Here is a 14,907-nt window from a genome sequence, read left to right as displayed (position 1 = left end):
CGCCCGACAAGAAAGCTTACCTAGATCTTCCTCCATAAAAAAAAAACCCCAAAACTCGTTTTCTGCCTGCAGCGCCGGAATCCGTGCGCGTACTCCTGGCCTACCCTATATCCCCGCTTGAATAGGGTAGTTTTTGTTGTTGTTGTGGTTGTTGTGGTTGTTCCGGACGCCCCAAAACCTAACGACGCAATAGTCTAAAGGCGCCGGCAAAGGTCGAGGCAAAACGGGGCCCAGCGATGGATTCTGGAACTAGCGCTTCTTCTTAGCATAGACGGAGAGCGAGATCGAGAAAGAGAGAGAATGATAGAGAGAAAAAGAGAAAAAAAAGAGAGGGAGAGAGAGAGAGCTAGCGATGGAGACCGGCTGATGTCCGGCGATCGATCGATCCACCGTGATTCCGGGGCCACGACGCGCACACGATCACGGTTGCGCCAGGTTGTGAAATGACCTCTCTTCCCGTTCCCCCCAACACCCTACCCAGTAGCCCCTGCCCCATCATTCACTACCGAGTAGCAGGTCACGGCGTGCGTCGCTCGGCGAGTGAAAGTGGATCCCGGTCCCACAATGGCGACGGTTCCAGAACATTGGATTGGCCATTGGGCCATCGCTAGCCTGGCTACGCTAAGAAGAGAGCTGGAGAGAGAGAGCTGGAGAGAGAGAGAGAGAGAGAAAAAGAGAGAGAAAGGCGTGTAGTGGGAGGGATATCGGGTTCGTCTTCTTGATTGAGCTCGATTGATCGGATGCGTGCCTCCTCTCTATGCTAATTCCATCGTGTTTGTGCCGGTACGGTGCAATACCCCGTGTATTGGAAGGGGAGGGAGGGAGCACCACAGCTATCCTCGCTTACCTGTCCGTCTTCCTAAAAAAAAAAAAAAAAAAAAAAAAATTCCGCCTCCTCCGTGGGCGCGCTTCATTTCGCGCCTCCTTTCTCCATCGCGCGCTCGCGACTTTCGCCAGTCCCCGGGCCCGCACCCCCCCCCCCCCCCCCTTCTCTCCACCATCCCCGGCACCTTCTTTTCCTCTGCGCGATGGCAATGGCGATGGTGGTGAGCTCTTCCCATCTTGGGTAACCGGTTTTGCACGACACCGCCCGAACGATCCCAGACCGTTCACACGGCCGCACACATATCGTGCGTGCGGGCTGCACGCCCGCCACTGCCTCTGCCCCTGCCTGGGTGTGTGAGCGTGCGAGCAGGGGAGAAAGTTTTTCGTTTTGCGCAGGCCCGGTTGGGAGCGCGCAAAGCCGGAACAGACAGACCGTGCAGGTTGTTCTGTTCCGTGACAGGATCCGCCCTGCGAGAGAGCGGGGACGGGGCGGGGGGGCGGGGGGTGGTGGTTAGTGTACGCACGCACAGAAGGGTGAAAGGGGGGGGGGGGGTATAGTCACGGAAGCTCACGGCACGTCTCTTCACGCGACGTTGCCGTCGATGATTCGGACAGTCGGCTTCGCGCGATGCCATTGCCCTTAACCTCCTCGACGCGGCGGCCAACTTCCACCCCCCAGGCATGCAAACGGCGTGTGTGTATGTGTGTGTTGGGTTGGGTTGGGTTGTCGTGATGTTCCGCTCCGTTCGCAACGCACTCGCCGCCGTACTCTGTGGTGCGAGTGTGGCGTTTGTTGTTTTTGTTGCTTTTCCCTTTTTGGCTGCCTTTCTTCTCCCTTTTCTCCTGCTTCTTTCTTTCTTCCTTCTCTTCTGCTACTTCCTCTTCTGCTTCCTCTCCTGTACGAACGGACGGACGGACGGACGGACGGACGGGCGATCGCGGGGAGGGATCACAAGGGAAACAGGTTCCTCTCAGACACGGTCCAGGCGTATACACACAAATACACAGGCCCGTGTGCACGGTTTAGAATCTCAGCCGGCACACCGGTTCTCTCTCTCTCTCTCTCTCTCTCTCGCACGCGCGCCAATCAGAACTGCAGTCTGACGTGGCGTCGCCGAGTTCGTCGCTTGTCGTTTTTTCAAGCATGTTGAAGTCTTTCCTACTCTCGAGTGACCGCAGCGCCACTCGGCGACGACAGCGACGAACCTCGCTGGTGGCTCATCACGCGCCGCTCGTCTCCAGGGATTGCGCTGCGCCTTTTTTCCACTTTTTTTCCACCAACCAGAAAGAGAGAGAGAAAGAGAGAGAGAGAGAGAGAGAGAGAGAGAGAAAGAAAGAAAGAAAGAAGGGAGAGAAGAGATACCGTTACGTGGAAGAGGTGGAAGAAGCTTCCTATAGCTCTCTCATGGGGCCAGCCAGCCAACTATCATGGCCACAAATAGTCGGGCGCGACTACGCGACCGTAGCTACCTCATCTTGTGGGGGTCTCTTGTGGGGGGTGGGATAGGCGGAAGCTACAAATAGAATGATGGCAGCCGTGCGAGAGCTGATGACTTTCAAAGCGACAGCAACCGCGCGCGCGAGCGGGAGAGAGAGAGAGAGGCGAGTGGAGTAGCGTATCATCCCCCTCCCCCCCTCCCCCTGCGCCGGTTGCCGATCAAGCTGGATGGCAGGAGGCTGCGCGATGAGCACGCGATCGCTAGCCGCCATTTTGAATTCTCTTCCGCAAAACTCTCCCTCCTCCCCCACCCCTTTTTCCACCCCCTTTGTGTTCTCCTCCCAGTTAGCCTCATCACCGTTTTTTTTTTCTATTCCAGTTTTCGCCAATTTTACACACCACCAGCCCCCACCCCCTGCTCACATCCCTCTAATCGATTTGTGCTCTCTCGTTTTCTCTCTTCTCTCCGCAGAACACAGCAGCAGCAGCAGTGTTGATTCGTGGCGGGCAGCAACAGTAGCGATCAGCAACAGTAGCGATCAGCGCACGATCGGGTGCGCGTTTACCGGTGGTAGTGGCTGCTAGGGAAGTCGGTGGTGGTGGTGGTCGGTAGTGTATGGCACAGGGTGCACACGAGTCACACGGTGTTCGCTCACCGGTGACGGGTTCGGTGAAGTGCTGATCCGGCATCGACCACAGCGGACGCGGACGCCTACTATCAAAGCGGACAGCGTGCGTGCGCCCCCTCCATCAACTCCTGGCCCCTCCAGGTCCTCTGGGGCGAGAGAAACGGGCGCACCCTTCATTCAACCCCCCCGCCGCCCCCCCGCTCTCTGGCCGGCGTGTGCGCGTTCAGTTTGTGCTCGTGCTGTGTGTCTCTGTGTGTGTGTTGGTGTATTACCAGGGCCCCTGGGGTGGGCCCAGCCTCTGGGAGGACCTCTGGGACGACGTGATCGTCGGGTGACACCACCTCCCCATCGTGTACCACCAGGCGTATCGTAGTATGAATGCTGCGATCGTGTAACACTGTATGTGTATGTGTCAGTGCGTGTGAGTGCGTGTAATAGGACAGACCCAGGAAAGGAATCATCACAATCCACCCCCAACCCCCCTCACTCTAAAAATCCCCGCACAGAAAGGAGTGTACCGGCGTGCGTGAGTGTGGCACGACGGGGGTGAGCACAATGTTGGCGGCGGTGGAGGGTGGCCGTCGTGTCAAGAGCAGACGGTGCCCGGTGACGACGGCCGGAACCAATAGCTACAACAACAACAACAACAACAACAACAACCACCACACCAATAGTAGCAACAGAAAAAACAACAACAACATTAGCAGACGATCAACGGACTGGCACGACGATGATGGCGGCGGCGGTGAGCCTCCCGTGTGGCAGTGGACGGGGGTCGCTGGCACCGGTAGCACCAACGGGCGGCAGCGGGTGGGGTGGTGGTGGTGGCCGATTGCGCTTCTGCTCGCGGTCGCCTACACCACTAGCACAATACAGGCCGAGTCGCTATTAGGAGGAGGTAAGTGTCAAAAACAATCCCCCCCCCCCCCCCCCACCGCTTTTTATGTTCGTGTGCGTGTGTGTTTGGGGTGTGATTGAACTGTATCGTCGAAGGTGCATTGACAGTGAACTGAAGTCGACCGACAGACAGACAGACAGGCATATTGTTGTACGTGTCCAGGGGGGGGGGGGGGGGGGGGCATGTGAAACACCCTCAGGGAAATACCCCCGGATCAGTTGATGTTGATCGAGCATCGATCGATCGAGAAAGAGAGAGAGAGAAAGACAGCGCGTCATACAAGAGTCACGGAGTCGTTCACCGACACTACGTACACCCTCCAAACCGCCCCCTTTTACCCCCACCCTCCCCGGTTTCACCTGGCTGTCGGCCCAGGTATGTGTGTTTGTGTGAGGCCTCTCGGGGAATGTCAGTCAACTGGGTAGAATGTTGCGAAACCACATTCTCTCTTTCTCTCCTTTTTTTCTCTTTCTCACTCTCCTGTTTTTCTCTTTCTCTCTCTCGCACACACCGGAGACTCTCTGTTCGCATTCCGCTGTATGTGTGCGAGCGCTGGAGTGACTGCAATCAAAGAACTTCAATCACGGTACAGAAGACGAACCCCTCGCCTGGGTGACTTTGTTAGCTTAGGACGGTGGCGCTGGCTAGTGGAAGGCGGCATCTGGTAAAGGGCATCTGAATGGCAAAAGTAGATCCAAAATAGCACATCATCACACACACACACACACACATACGAAAATTCCGATGGCTCAAGATTGATGATGGTGACGATGGGGATGATGTGGTTGAAGTGAATAAAAAAAATGAAAACCAGACCGAGAGCGAAAGAGACAGAGAGAGAGAGAGAGAGAGAGAGAGAAAGAGAAAGAGAAAAGGGAAGTGTAAAGAAAATGGAGGAAACCAGGTTTAGTGAACGCGTTAGCGTTAGGCGGAAGAGTCTGGAGTTTAATGAGCAGTCAGCAGGAAGTAGGCAGCCTAGACAGAGAAAGGTGATTAGTACAGGGTGCGCCATCAGGATGTTTCCTATTTTAAAGTTGAATAACTCTTTATCATTTTTCAACCGATTTAAAAAAATAAACCAGTTTTATTTAGGTTATTCTATGCCATTTATTGTGCCATACTAATACTAAATATGATATTCGATCAAATGACCGCCTTTATTCGACAAACAAAAAAGGGGCTCTTTTTCGGGCATTTTACATTGTTTTGACAGCATTTAGGAAGTTATTTTGGCAATTTCAGCTCCAATATTTGCTCTAAATTGTTTCATAGTCTCCGGTTTGTTGGCATAGACCTGATTTTTTCAAATAGAACCAGAGGAAAAAAGCCAGCGCTGTCATATGCGGCGAACGCGAATTCACCATCCATTGCTCGACCGCAGCTTTCACTATTGACCGATTATTTTCAATGTAGAGTGTGACAATTTCAGTCCGCTCTTTTAACGTGAAGTGATGCATTACCGAAATGGCCTAGACTGAAGTTTCAGAAACTGTCCTATTTGTCAAAATCGATTGAAAAATGACAGAGTTATTAAACTTTAAAATAGGATACATCCTGATGGCGCACCCTGTAGCTGGTACTCGAGAGACAGAAAAAGAGAGAAAGAGAGAGAGAGAGAAAGAGAGAGAACACGGCACATCGTGCCATGCGTTGGGCTTTCGTGAGACATCAGGTAGGGCTGGGCCTATGGTCTGGACCTTCCTGGAGTCTGACCGACCGTAGCCCATTCGGAACCGGAGTTCCCCGGTGGCCAGACCTGCCACCTGAAAACACATTCCCCCGGCCCCCGTGGCGCCTCCATCTTGTGTGTATGTTAGTGAGGGTAGGCAGCAGCGGGGCAACAGTAACGGGAAGGGCCGATTATCATCATCATCAACAACATCATGAGGCACTTCCGCTACGGAACCTTCGGACTCGTAACTTTCACTTTCGAGCCCGCACCGTGGTGCGCTTCTTCCGCTTTTGTGGGCGCTATTCGCTTCGCGGCCACGGCCGAACGAGTCGCACACGAGAGCCTGTACTGCGATTCACCCTTTGCCAGTGTAGCTTACGTCTCAGCGAGGATCTGTGTTCCGCCGTGCACTGAACAGCTTCTGCAGCTCACTGCCGAGTGGCCGAGGAGCAAAAAGAAGGTCAAACGGCATCAAGATCGGCTCCTGTTCGCTACAGTTCTGACCGTTCTGGTGGCGGTGCGACCGCTCGAATGGTCATCACCACTACACCACATCCGGGTGTGTGCGCGCGCGCGACAAAGAAGCTCACGACGGTGGTAATTGGTCTCGCACACACCAAAAAACCGCGGTCACCATGGCCACCGCCATTACCATATCACCGTGTCGCGCCGCGAAGCGACGTGGCCGCTTCAGGCGTTACGCGCTCGATGCGCAGCTTCTGATGATGCTTTTGATGGAATAATTTACCGTGCGCGCGCTCTCGCACTCGTGCCTCATCATCAACATCTTCTTCTTTGGTGTCCCCGAGTACTGCTGCTGCTGTTGTTGCTGCTGATTGCTAAATCCCTTTTCGGACGCGAAACACCGAGGGTCTCTCTCTCTCTCTGTGTGACCGAGCGTGTGAACGGACGGCGGCCGGCCAAGTGCGGCTGCACCGCACTCAGCCTCAGATATATCGTGTTCTCAGACCTCAGACGGGCGCCGGACGTGCCCGGTGCCGGAAATTTGGTTTGGGTCTTAATTGAATAAACTAAGTCTTCAATGAGCGATGGCGACGATACCGGCCAGTCCGCCGGCAGCAGATCCAGAAATGCCGGGATTTACGCCGGACCAAATCACTTTTACGTCAATCTAGGTTCGCTGTCGCGGCCCAGTCGGAGCACCGGGCACCCGGCCAGGGGTGCCAGGGGTCGAGTTAAGAGTCTGTTAGTCCGTGTCCGTGGTGCTATAGTGGTGATGGTGGCGACGTATACAGCACAAGTAGCTGCTTCCTCTTTTTCTCTCTCTCTTTCTCTCTCTCTCTCTTTCTCTCTCTTTCTCTCTCTTCCTCGGACTATATCGCCACATCTAGCGACATAGTCGCGCAATCGCTTCTCTCTTTCTCTTCCGCCCGATCACAATCTCGCGTCTTCACGCATCTTCGCGTCTCCTGGTGGGTCTCACATGATGATGATGATGATGATGATGACGAATCATGACGATGATGATACTTTATTGCCTTCGCCTTTTGTTGTGCGCGCTATGCCTACTCGCTGTAGCACACCCAATCCCACACAATGGCGCAGCCACAAGCAAGAAATTCACCATCAGCTAACACCACCCACCCCGCACTACTACTTTCACCAGCCAGATGCAGCAGTGAAGCAGTTAGCTCCGGACGCTCCGGAGTTTACGGAGACCGGAGTTCTTTTGTTTGCGCGATGAACAACATAGCAAATATAAATACGAAAGTACTCACCCGCACCCGCAACCTACCCCTATTGTAGGTTATTACACCCCCAAGCACCACGATGCCATTCACGTTACTGGAGTGGAATGGGAGATCGACAAACGACGAAGATGAGAACACGGCCGAAATACCGAAATGTCACCGGTTTCCATCCTTTGGGAGGGTGGTTCGATGTAAAAGTCAGTCTCGCGGTGGGGATGGAACACCTAACCCCACCCTTCTTCACCTACTCCTCATCATTGCATACACATGAACGTATGGGGAGGGTGGATCGTGGATCGAGGTTGTGATTGATATTTCGTTTTCCGTTCCATCTCGTTGCCGTCAATCGCGGTTCGGTCGGACATTCAACTAGACTTCAACCCACCTCGTTACCGTGCTGCGTGTCTCTGTGTCTGTGTGTGTGGTTTTGTGGGTCTTCTTTACTTCGTTTTCGGGGAAATGAAATGCTTCCCTTACAGACAGACAGACAGAGCTATACCCCGCCGCTCCCTTCACACCTCCGCACCGTGGATCACGACACCACCGGGAACTAATGGGGCTAATGCTCCTCAACCGGATGATTGTGTACAATTGGAGAGTCGGTGCGCAGCGCACGTCACCTTGTTCATGCGACCGCACACGTACGTGCTCATCACACATCAGCGAGCGCGCGCACGCTCAACAATACGCGGCGATTGTTGTGCCCGTTGCATAACGCAACAGAATCATCCCGCATCCCCGGGAAGGGATGGGCGCCTTCACCGTCGTCGTCGTCGTCGTCGTCGACGTCTAATCCGGCCAAACACACTCCAGGGAGGCAGCTTCAGAACCTCTCTCTGTAGGGACCACAACAAAGCAAACTCCAATTACTTCTCCTCACCAACCCCTTCCCTGTAGATCTACCCTGTGACAGCTCTCACGATGATGATGATGATGATGATGATGATGCTCATCATCGTAAATAACCAATCATTTGGACACAGCACACCACACAAATGGTTCGTAACTTAGGGGGCGTCATGGGGTGGAAGTCAAGGGTGCGCAGCAGCCCCCCCCCCCCCCCCCCCCGGCGTGTGTGCGCACGCCGGAACGGTGCCGTTCTGCTTGCACTGCCATCTCGCGGTCGGCCATCTTGTCATAGGAAGCGACGTAGCGGGCCATATGGTGATGCGCCATTCTTGGAGGTAGCACCGAGATTTCCGACCGATCACGTCACTAGTCCAGGTGTCTTCTGTCTCTCTCTCTCTCCCTGTCTGTCTCTTCTTGATCAATCGATTTTTGTGAACGGGCTCCTCCAATCCACAGAGCAAGAGAGAGAGAGAGAGAGAGAGAGAGAGAGAGCTTTGCCGACACTTACCGGGGAACACTAACCGTTCCGGTAAACAAAGGTAAACGCTGCGAAGGGAAAGGCTTTTTATCGATCGGATCGATCGAGTCAGCAACGCCAAGAAGACGTGGTGCATGAAAGCACACATGTGCTAAATGGCATTGGCATTAGGCGGACGGGGCGCCTGTTGGTGTTGAGCCTCCGCAAATGATTAGCTTAACTATGCAACGTAACGAACAGCAAACTTTAGCTGTTAGATTGTCAGGAAAGGATGCAGAATTGTTGCCTGTTGGAATACAGGGTGTACCATAGAAAAACGAGAATGTTTTCATTGCTCTGTTTGGGAGTTTTTGGTTTTTTTTCCTAACACCAGTATGGCATTATGGGGTATTGGTGTATTCGTGAGACTCATATCTATCAAATGATGCATAAAAAGTACTCGTGCGAAAGATGTTTGTTCGGAAAAATGTACTCAAAGGCGACAGTGTCGAGTTTGCTTCGCGCGCAAGAAAAGTCTAATAGAAATGACAGCGGTTCTGCGATGTAATCTTGGCATTGTTTACAGGACTTAATCGTTCTAATCATGAATGGCCAAGGCCTAGGAAACACGCTAGTGGTCGGCAACGATCTGAGCGCACTGAAACAGTGGTAAGATCGGTCAGAGCAAGAGAGAGCGAAATTCAGTGCGATCCATACGAAAGCTTGCAAAAGAGACGAATATCTCAAGATCCTCCATGATTTGGTTGGTCAAAGATGATCTAAAAGCAACCATTAGAGGTAGGGTGAAGCGTAACTTTATAGTTGGAAGGATAAAACATCTATGATATGCGCGATCGATGCATTTGTTGCCAGTTTTGAAGACGAAGAAATTTGCCGTCATGTTCTCTGATGAGACTCTTTTCACGATATTGACCCAGCAAGGAATTCCTGCACGAATAGGATCATATTGACCCTAAAGATTAAGGATGTTCCAGAGAACATAAAATTCTAGTCCACTTTTGAGATCCCCGCTGGAATAATGATGTTTGGAGCAGTTGTCTCTAATGGTTTGAAAATGCCACCAGTTTTCATAAAATCCTATATTAAAATGAATATTGATGTGTATATAATTTTTTTTTAAGGACACACGTTTAGCCAAGGATTAACGCCAACTTCGACACACCAGAAAGTGTTGAGTTTCAGTAAGATGGAGGCCCCTGCCATACGTCTAAATGGACTCAAGCATGGTTGTAGGAGAACATGAATTTTTGATCGAAAGATTTATGCCCTCCAAGAGGTCCTAGATTAAATCGGTTGGGCTATCCAATATGGACATTTGTTTGGCCTGGGACCTGTGAATCGTCACACCAAACGGCTGGCTCGCTGAAATCGTTTATCACCAAACCGTGGTCTTCTAAGTTAGACACCTATGTTACCGAGGGTGTTCTCTAATTTGTAACTGCTTGAAGAAATTAATTGAGAAAGCAGGCCGGCAAAATCCACTCATTTTGTTTGTTTTTGATAAACAATGAAATATAGACCCAATGTGGATATTTTCAAACAGTAGAAAACGTAAAAAAGTGGCTTGTAACTTCAATAATGGATTTCCCCCTTTTTTTTAGGTACACCCTGTAATCCGCGATTTATTAATTTCCATTCTTTGCTTCTTTTTTTTCTTCTCCCCTCTCTCCCTTTTTTTCTCTCTCTCTCTCAAACACACTCTACCTCCTGCTAGGTGGTGGCGGTATGAATAACAATGAAACTGACGTGCCATGCCCGTTCGGGACGTTCAAATGCTCGGAGGGAAAGTGTATACCCCAGACATCGGTCTGCAACTACCAGAAGGACTGCGATAAGGGCGAGGACGAGTTCAACCACTGTCGTAAGTAGTGACGCAGCAGCAGAATTGGCAGAGCTACTACGGCTTGGATACGTTGACATCATCAGCCACACTGTCTTCCTCTTTCTCTCTCTTTCTCGCTCTGTACAGCACCGCCTGAGTGTGAACCGGGCCAAATAAGCTGCGGTCAGTACGTGTTCAACAAGACGTACTGCATTCCGCCGCACTACAAGTGTGACATGACGATCGACTGTGTCGACGGTACCGACGAGTCCGACTGCAGTAAGTACTCCGACGCAGAGGTCGATGAGATCAGCTGTAACCTTATCGCTCATCCCGTTTGTCTGTCTGTCTGTCTGTCTGCGTAGCGTATCGTAAGTGCCAGCCAGACGATATACGGTGCGGTACGCCGGCCCAGGGTATCGCCCTGAGCGGACGCGGTACGGCCGACATCTGCGTGCCGAAGGAGAAGCGCTGCGACGGCTACCTGGACTGCCGGACCGGGAAGGATGAGGAAGGCTGTCCGGGGTCGGCCTGCCGGCTCGACCAGTTCCGTTGCGCCAACGGGGCCCGCTGCATCGACACGGCGCTCAAGTGCAACCACAAGAACGATTGCGGTGACAACTCGGACGAGGTCGGCTGCAGTAAGTATAGGGCCCTGCTGCTTCTTCTGCTACTCCTTAATTACAATCTTGAATCCCCCTCCATGAAGACTTCCCACCCTGCCACGGTGGCCAGTTCCGGTGCGCGAATGCGCTGTGCATCCCGGCGACGTTCCACTGCGACGGCTACCATGACTGTTCGGACGAGAGCGACGAGACGAACTGTACGGCGATCGCGTGCCCGGACAACAAGTTCCTGTGCCCGCGCGGCGGTCCCAACGGGCAGGCCAAGTGCATCATGAAGGCGAAACTGTGCGATGGCAAGCGCGACTGCGAGGACGGTACCGACGAGGAGACGGCTTGCTGTAAGTACTAAAACAAAAAAAGCGTAGAAAACCCCGTTCACACCTTGCCCTCTCTTTCCTGCTTCTGTAGCGACCGCATCGTGTCCGGCGCTTGGCTGCGAGCACAAGTGTGGCCCTTCGCTGACCGGTGGCATCTGTTACTGTCCACCGGGGCGCACCCTGTCACCGGACAACCGGACGTGCGCCGATCTGGACGAGTGTAGCGTGTGGGGCCACTGCGACCAGCTGTGCACCAACACGGACGGTTCGTTCTCGTGTGCGTGCGCCACCGGTTACCAGCTGATCGAGACGCAACGCTGTGTCGCCCCGACCGCGTCCAGCCTCGAGCTGGTGTTCGCCTACGATCGGGCGATCGTCCGGATGAGTGCGCACGGGCAGGATTCGCGCATCATCGCCAACGCAACCGGTGCGAGCGGGCTCGCCCTGCACTACGCCAAGAATCTGCTGTACTGGTCGGACGTGAAGACGCGCAAGGTGCAGTCGCTGGTGCTGACGGACGGTGGGTTCGGTGGGCACGATTTTACGCTGCCCGGCACGTGGGCCCCGGTAGCGATCGCGATCGACTGGGTCGGCGACAAGCTGTACGTGGCCGATCTCGTCGGCCAGAAGGTGGACGTGTTTGAGCTGGACGGCCGGTGGCATGCGGTCGTGCTCGGCTCGAACCTGACCAGCCCGGCCGATCTGGCGCTCGATCCGACCGCCGGGCTCATGTTCGTCGCGGACGGCAGTCACGTGCTGCGCGCCCACATGGACGGTACGCACGCAAAGTCGATCGTGTCCGAGGCCGCCTACAAGGCGTCCGGCGTCGCCGTGGACGTCATTGCGAAGCGTGTCTTCTGGTGTGACTCGCTGCTCGACTACATCGAGTCGGTGAGCTACGAGGGCGAGCAGCGGGTGATGATACTGCGCGGCCAGCAGGTACCGAGCCCGTCCCGGTTGGCGCTGTTCGAGAACCGGGTGTTCTGGTCGGACGCGACGAAGCAGGGCATCATGTCGGTGGACAAGTTCGACGGTTCCACCAGCATCCAGTCGATCTTCAAGGCGAAAGACATCCGGGAACCGCGCGCGATCGTCGCCGTCCACCCGCTGACGCAACCGGCGGTCTCGAACCCGTGCGGCAGCAACAATGGCGGCTGCTCGCAGATGTGCGTCGTGACGGCGGTACAGGGTGCCCCGTCCGGTCTCGGGTACCGGTGTGCCTGCCATACCGGCTGGCAGCTGTCGAAGGATCTGATGAACTGCAATCTGGTGCGCCAGTTCCTGATGTACTCGCAGCAGCGCTTCATCAAGGGCAAGGTGCTGGATCCGGTGATCGAGGGTTTCAGCGATGCGATCCTGCCGGTCGTGTCACGCCGGGCCCGCTTCGTGGGCCTTGACTTTGATGCCGTGGACGAGCACATCTACTACTCGGACGTGCTACAGGATGTGATCTATCGGGTGCACCGGAACGGAACGGGGCGTGAGATTGTGCTCGCGTCACAGAACGAGGGCGTCGAGGGGCTGGCCGTCGACTGGGTGTCGAAGAACCTGTACTACATCGACTCACGGAAGGGCACCCTGAACGTGCTGTCGACGCGGAACACCAGCTACCGGCGGACGCTGCTGAAGAACCTGAAGCGGCCGCGCGCCATCGTCGTCCATCCGAACCGGGGCTACCTGTACTTCTCCGAGTGGGACCGGCCGGCCAACATAAGCCGCGCGAACGCGGACGGTACCGGGCTGATGGTGTTCCGGAATGTGACCCTCGGGTGGCCGAACGGGCTGTCGATCGATTTCCGGGAGGACCGGGTGTACTGGTGCGATGCGCTGCTCGATCACGTCCAGCACGCGAACCTCGATGGGACGGACGTGCGGACGGTAAACTCGCGGCTCATCCGCCACCCGTTCTCGATCGTCATCCACGACGAGTGGATGTACATCACCGACTGGCGGCTCGATGCGATCGTCCGGCTGAACAAGCTGACCGGTGAGCAGGAGGAGATCATGGTCCGGGAACCGCAAACCAATCGACTGTACGGCGTGAAGGTGTACAGCCATGGGGTGCAGCGGATCGACAGTGGCCAGCCGTGCGGCATCAACAACGGTGGGTGCGAGAAGCTCTGCTTCGCTCTGCCACGGAACGACACGGGATCGGCGGTGGTGGTCGCCGGCGGTCTGACGGTCCGGTGCGGTTGCCCGTACGGTGAGCGGCTCGGTGAGGATGGGCGCAGCTGTTTGGCCGATCCGAACGCGGAACCACCGGTGCAGGCGTGCCCGAACACCTGGGACTTTACCTGCAACAACCAGCGCTGCATACCGAAGTCGTGGATCTGCGACGGTGACGATGACTGTCTCGACAACAGTGACGAGGAGCAGAACTGTACCAGTAAGTACCCCCACCACAGCAACATTGAGTGTATTGAGAATGTTGTTTTTCGTTTATCGAATGGTTAAAGCCATGTACCCTCGACGGTCGACGGTTTTACTTTGTCCAATATATTCTTATACAAATTCAATTATTTATATATTCTTAACGGGTGGACCATTTTCTATCATCAGAGTGGTTTTTTCAAAGAGAAACTTATACTAATCAATTAAAAAATATTTTTCGGAATACTCCCCTCTCCCACCCTTTGTTGCGAGCTTCAATCGCTTCTTAAGTCTAACGCACGTGGCACGGACGACTTTCATAGCCATTTCTTCCCATTTGAAAACCTGGGCATGTTTTTTTTTTGGTTATCTGTTACATTCTAAATGTTTCTGGACCACAATCTATCGTTTTGGACATCACAACTTTGCGCTAGAACAAATAGCTTTTCATCAGAGAACACAAGTGGTGCCCAGCGTGCCGCGATACAAGAAGAGTTGTTGTTTCATTTTTTTTTGTCGGTTAGCTTCCGAAATTCCGTAAACTTTCAATTTTTTTCAACTTTAATAGTTCAATTCAACTGCCAAAATGTTAAGCTACAATTTGAGAAAACAATATTGATACTTGAGCTGGGTGCAATGAACATACCAAAATCGTCCAGCAAAAAAGGGTATGAGAATATATTGGTCACGGTGTACATCTAATGGCTGGAGGGCATAAACAATAGCCACTTTTGCATTTCCAGCCAAACTTGATACATTCGGGATCTATTTTACGACTTATTGTTTAGAAAAGTTAACTCAAAATGCTTTTGCACGATTGAAAAAACAAACTACCAGGTGTATGCATATGAAACTGACCTTTTTGATTTGCCTATTAAATGCTTTTTCTTGGAAAATGGAGAAAAACTTATTCTCCAAAGTCAATGGCAATCGTTAGCTACACATTTCAACTATATCTTAGGCAATTTTTGGCTGCCTAACCTAAAAAACCGCCAATCTGTAGCATTTTTTTCAAAACCCATCCATTTTTCCAAATTTTCGAACAAAAGAAAGCGCTGCTCGCTGCATTACCTGTCCGAGCGATGCACATGAATGTTCATTTGATAGAGTCAAGTCTGGTGAGTTACCTGCAAGTGGTAATCGTTACCAATTGTGGCTGTTACCGTGTCCTTGGCCGATATTCCGCGCGGTGGCGGTGCATTTTCATCGAGAAAAATAGGTCAATTTTGACGTTTTTTGATATTTTAGTTGATTTTTTCACAAGTTTCGGT

At 53.2% G+C, this 14,907-nt stretch overlaps 1 protein-coding gene across 4 annotated transcripts in view; it reads left to right on the top strand.

Moving 5' to 3' along the window:
- LOC126579967 (low-density lipoprotein receptor-related protein 2) overlaps nucleotides 1–14,907 on the top strand; it is a 45,345-nt gene that overhangs the window by 12,342 nt on the left and 18,096 nt on the right. For all 4 annotated transcript variants that reach the window (XM_050243764.1, XM_050243763.1, XM_050243765.1 and 1 more), the window contains exons 2-7: nucleotides 2,736–3,790; nucleotides 10,216–10,362; nucleotides 10,471–10,602; nucleotides 10,689–10,964; nucleotides 11,033–11,287; nucleotides 11,358–13,652. In XM_050243764.1, coding sequence (XP_050099721.1) covers nucleotides 3,448–3,790; nucleotides 10,216–10,362; nucleotides 10,471–10,602; nucleotides 10,689–10,964; nucleotides 11,033–11,287; nucleotides 11,358–13,652 — 3,448 coding nt within the window. In that variant the 5' untranslated portion in view covers nucleotides 2,736–3,447. The remainder of the gene's footprint in view (nucleotides 1–2,735; nucleotides 3,791–10,215; nucleotides 10,363–10,470; nucleotides 10,603–10,688; nucleotides 10,965–11,032; nucleotides 11,288–11,357; nucleotides 13,653–14,907) is intronic.

The sequence above is a fragment of the Anopheles aquasalis genome, chromosome Y (genome assembly GCF_943734665.1).
Source record: "Anopheles aquasalis chromosome Y, idAnoAquaMG_Q_19, whole genome shotgun sequence".
Classification (NCBI taxonomy): Eukaryota; Metazoa; Arthropoda; class Insecta; order Diptera; family Culicidae; genus Anopheles; species Anopheles aquasalis.
The sequence above is the reverse complement of the archived record's forward strand: the minus strand, read 5'-3'. Positions and strand labels throughout refer to the sequence as shown.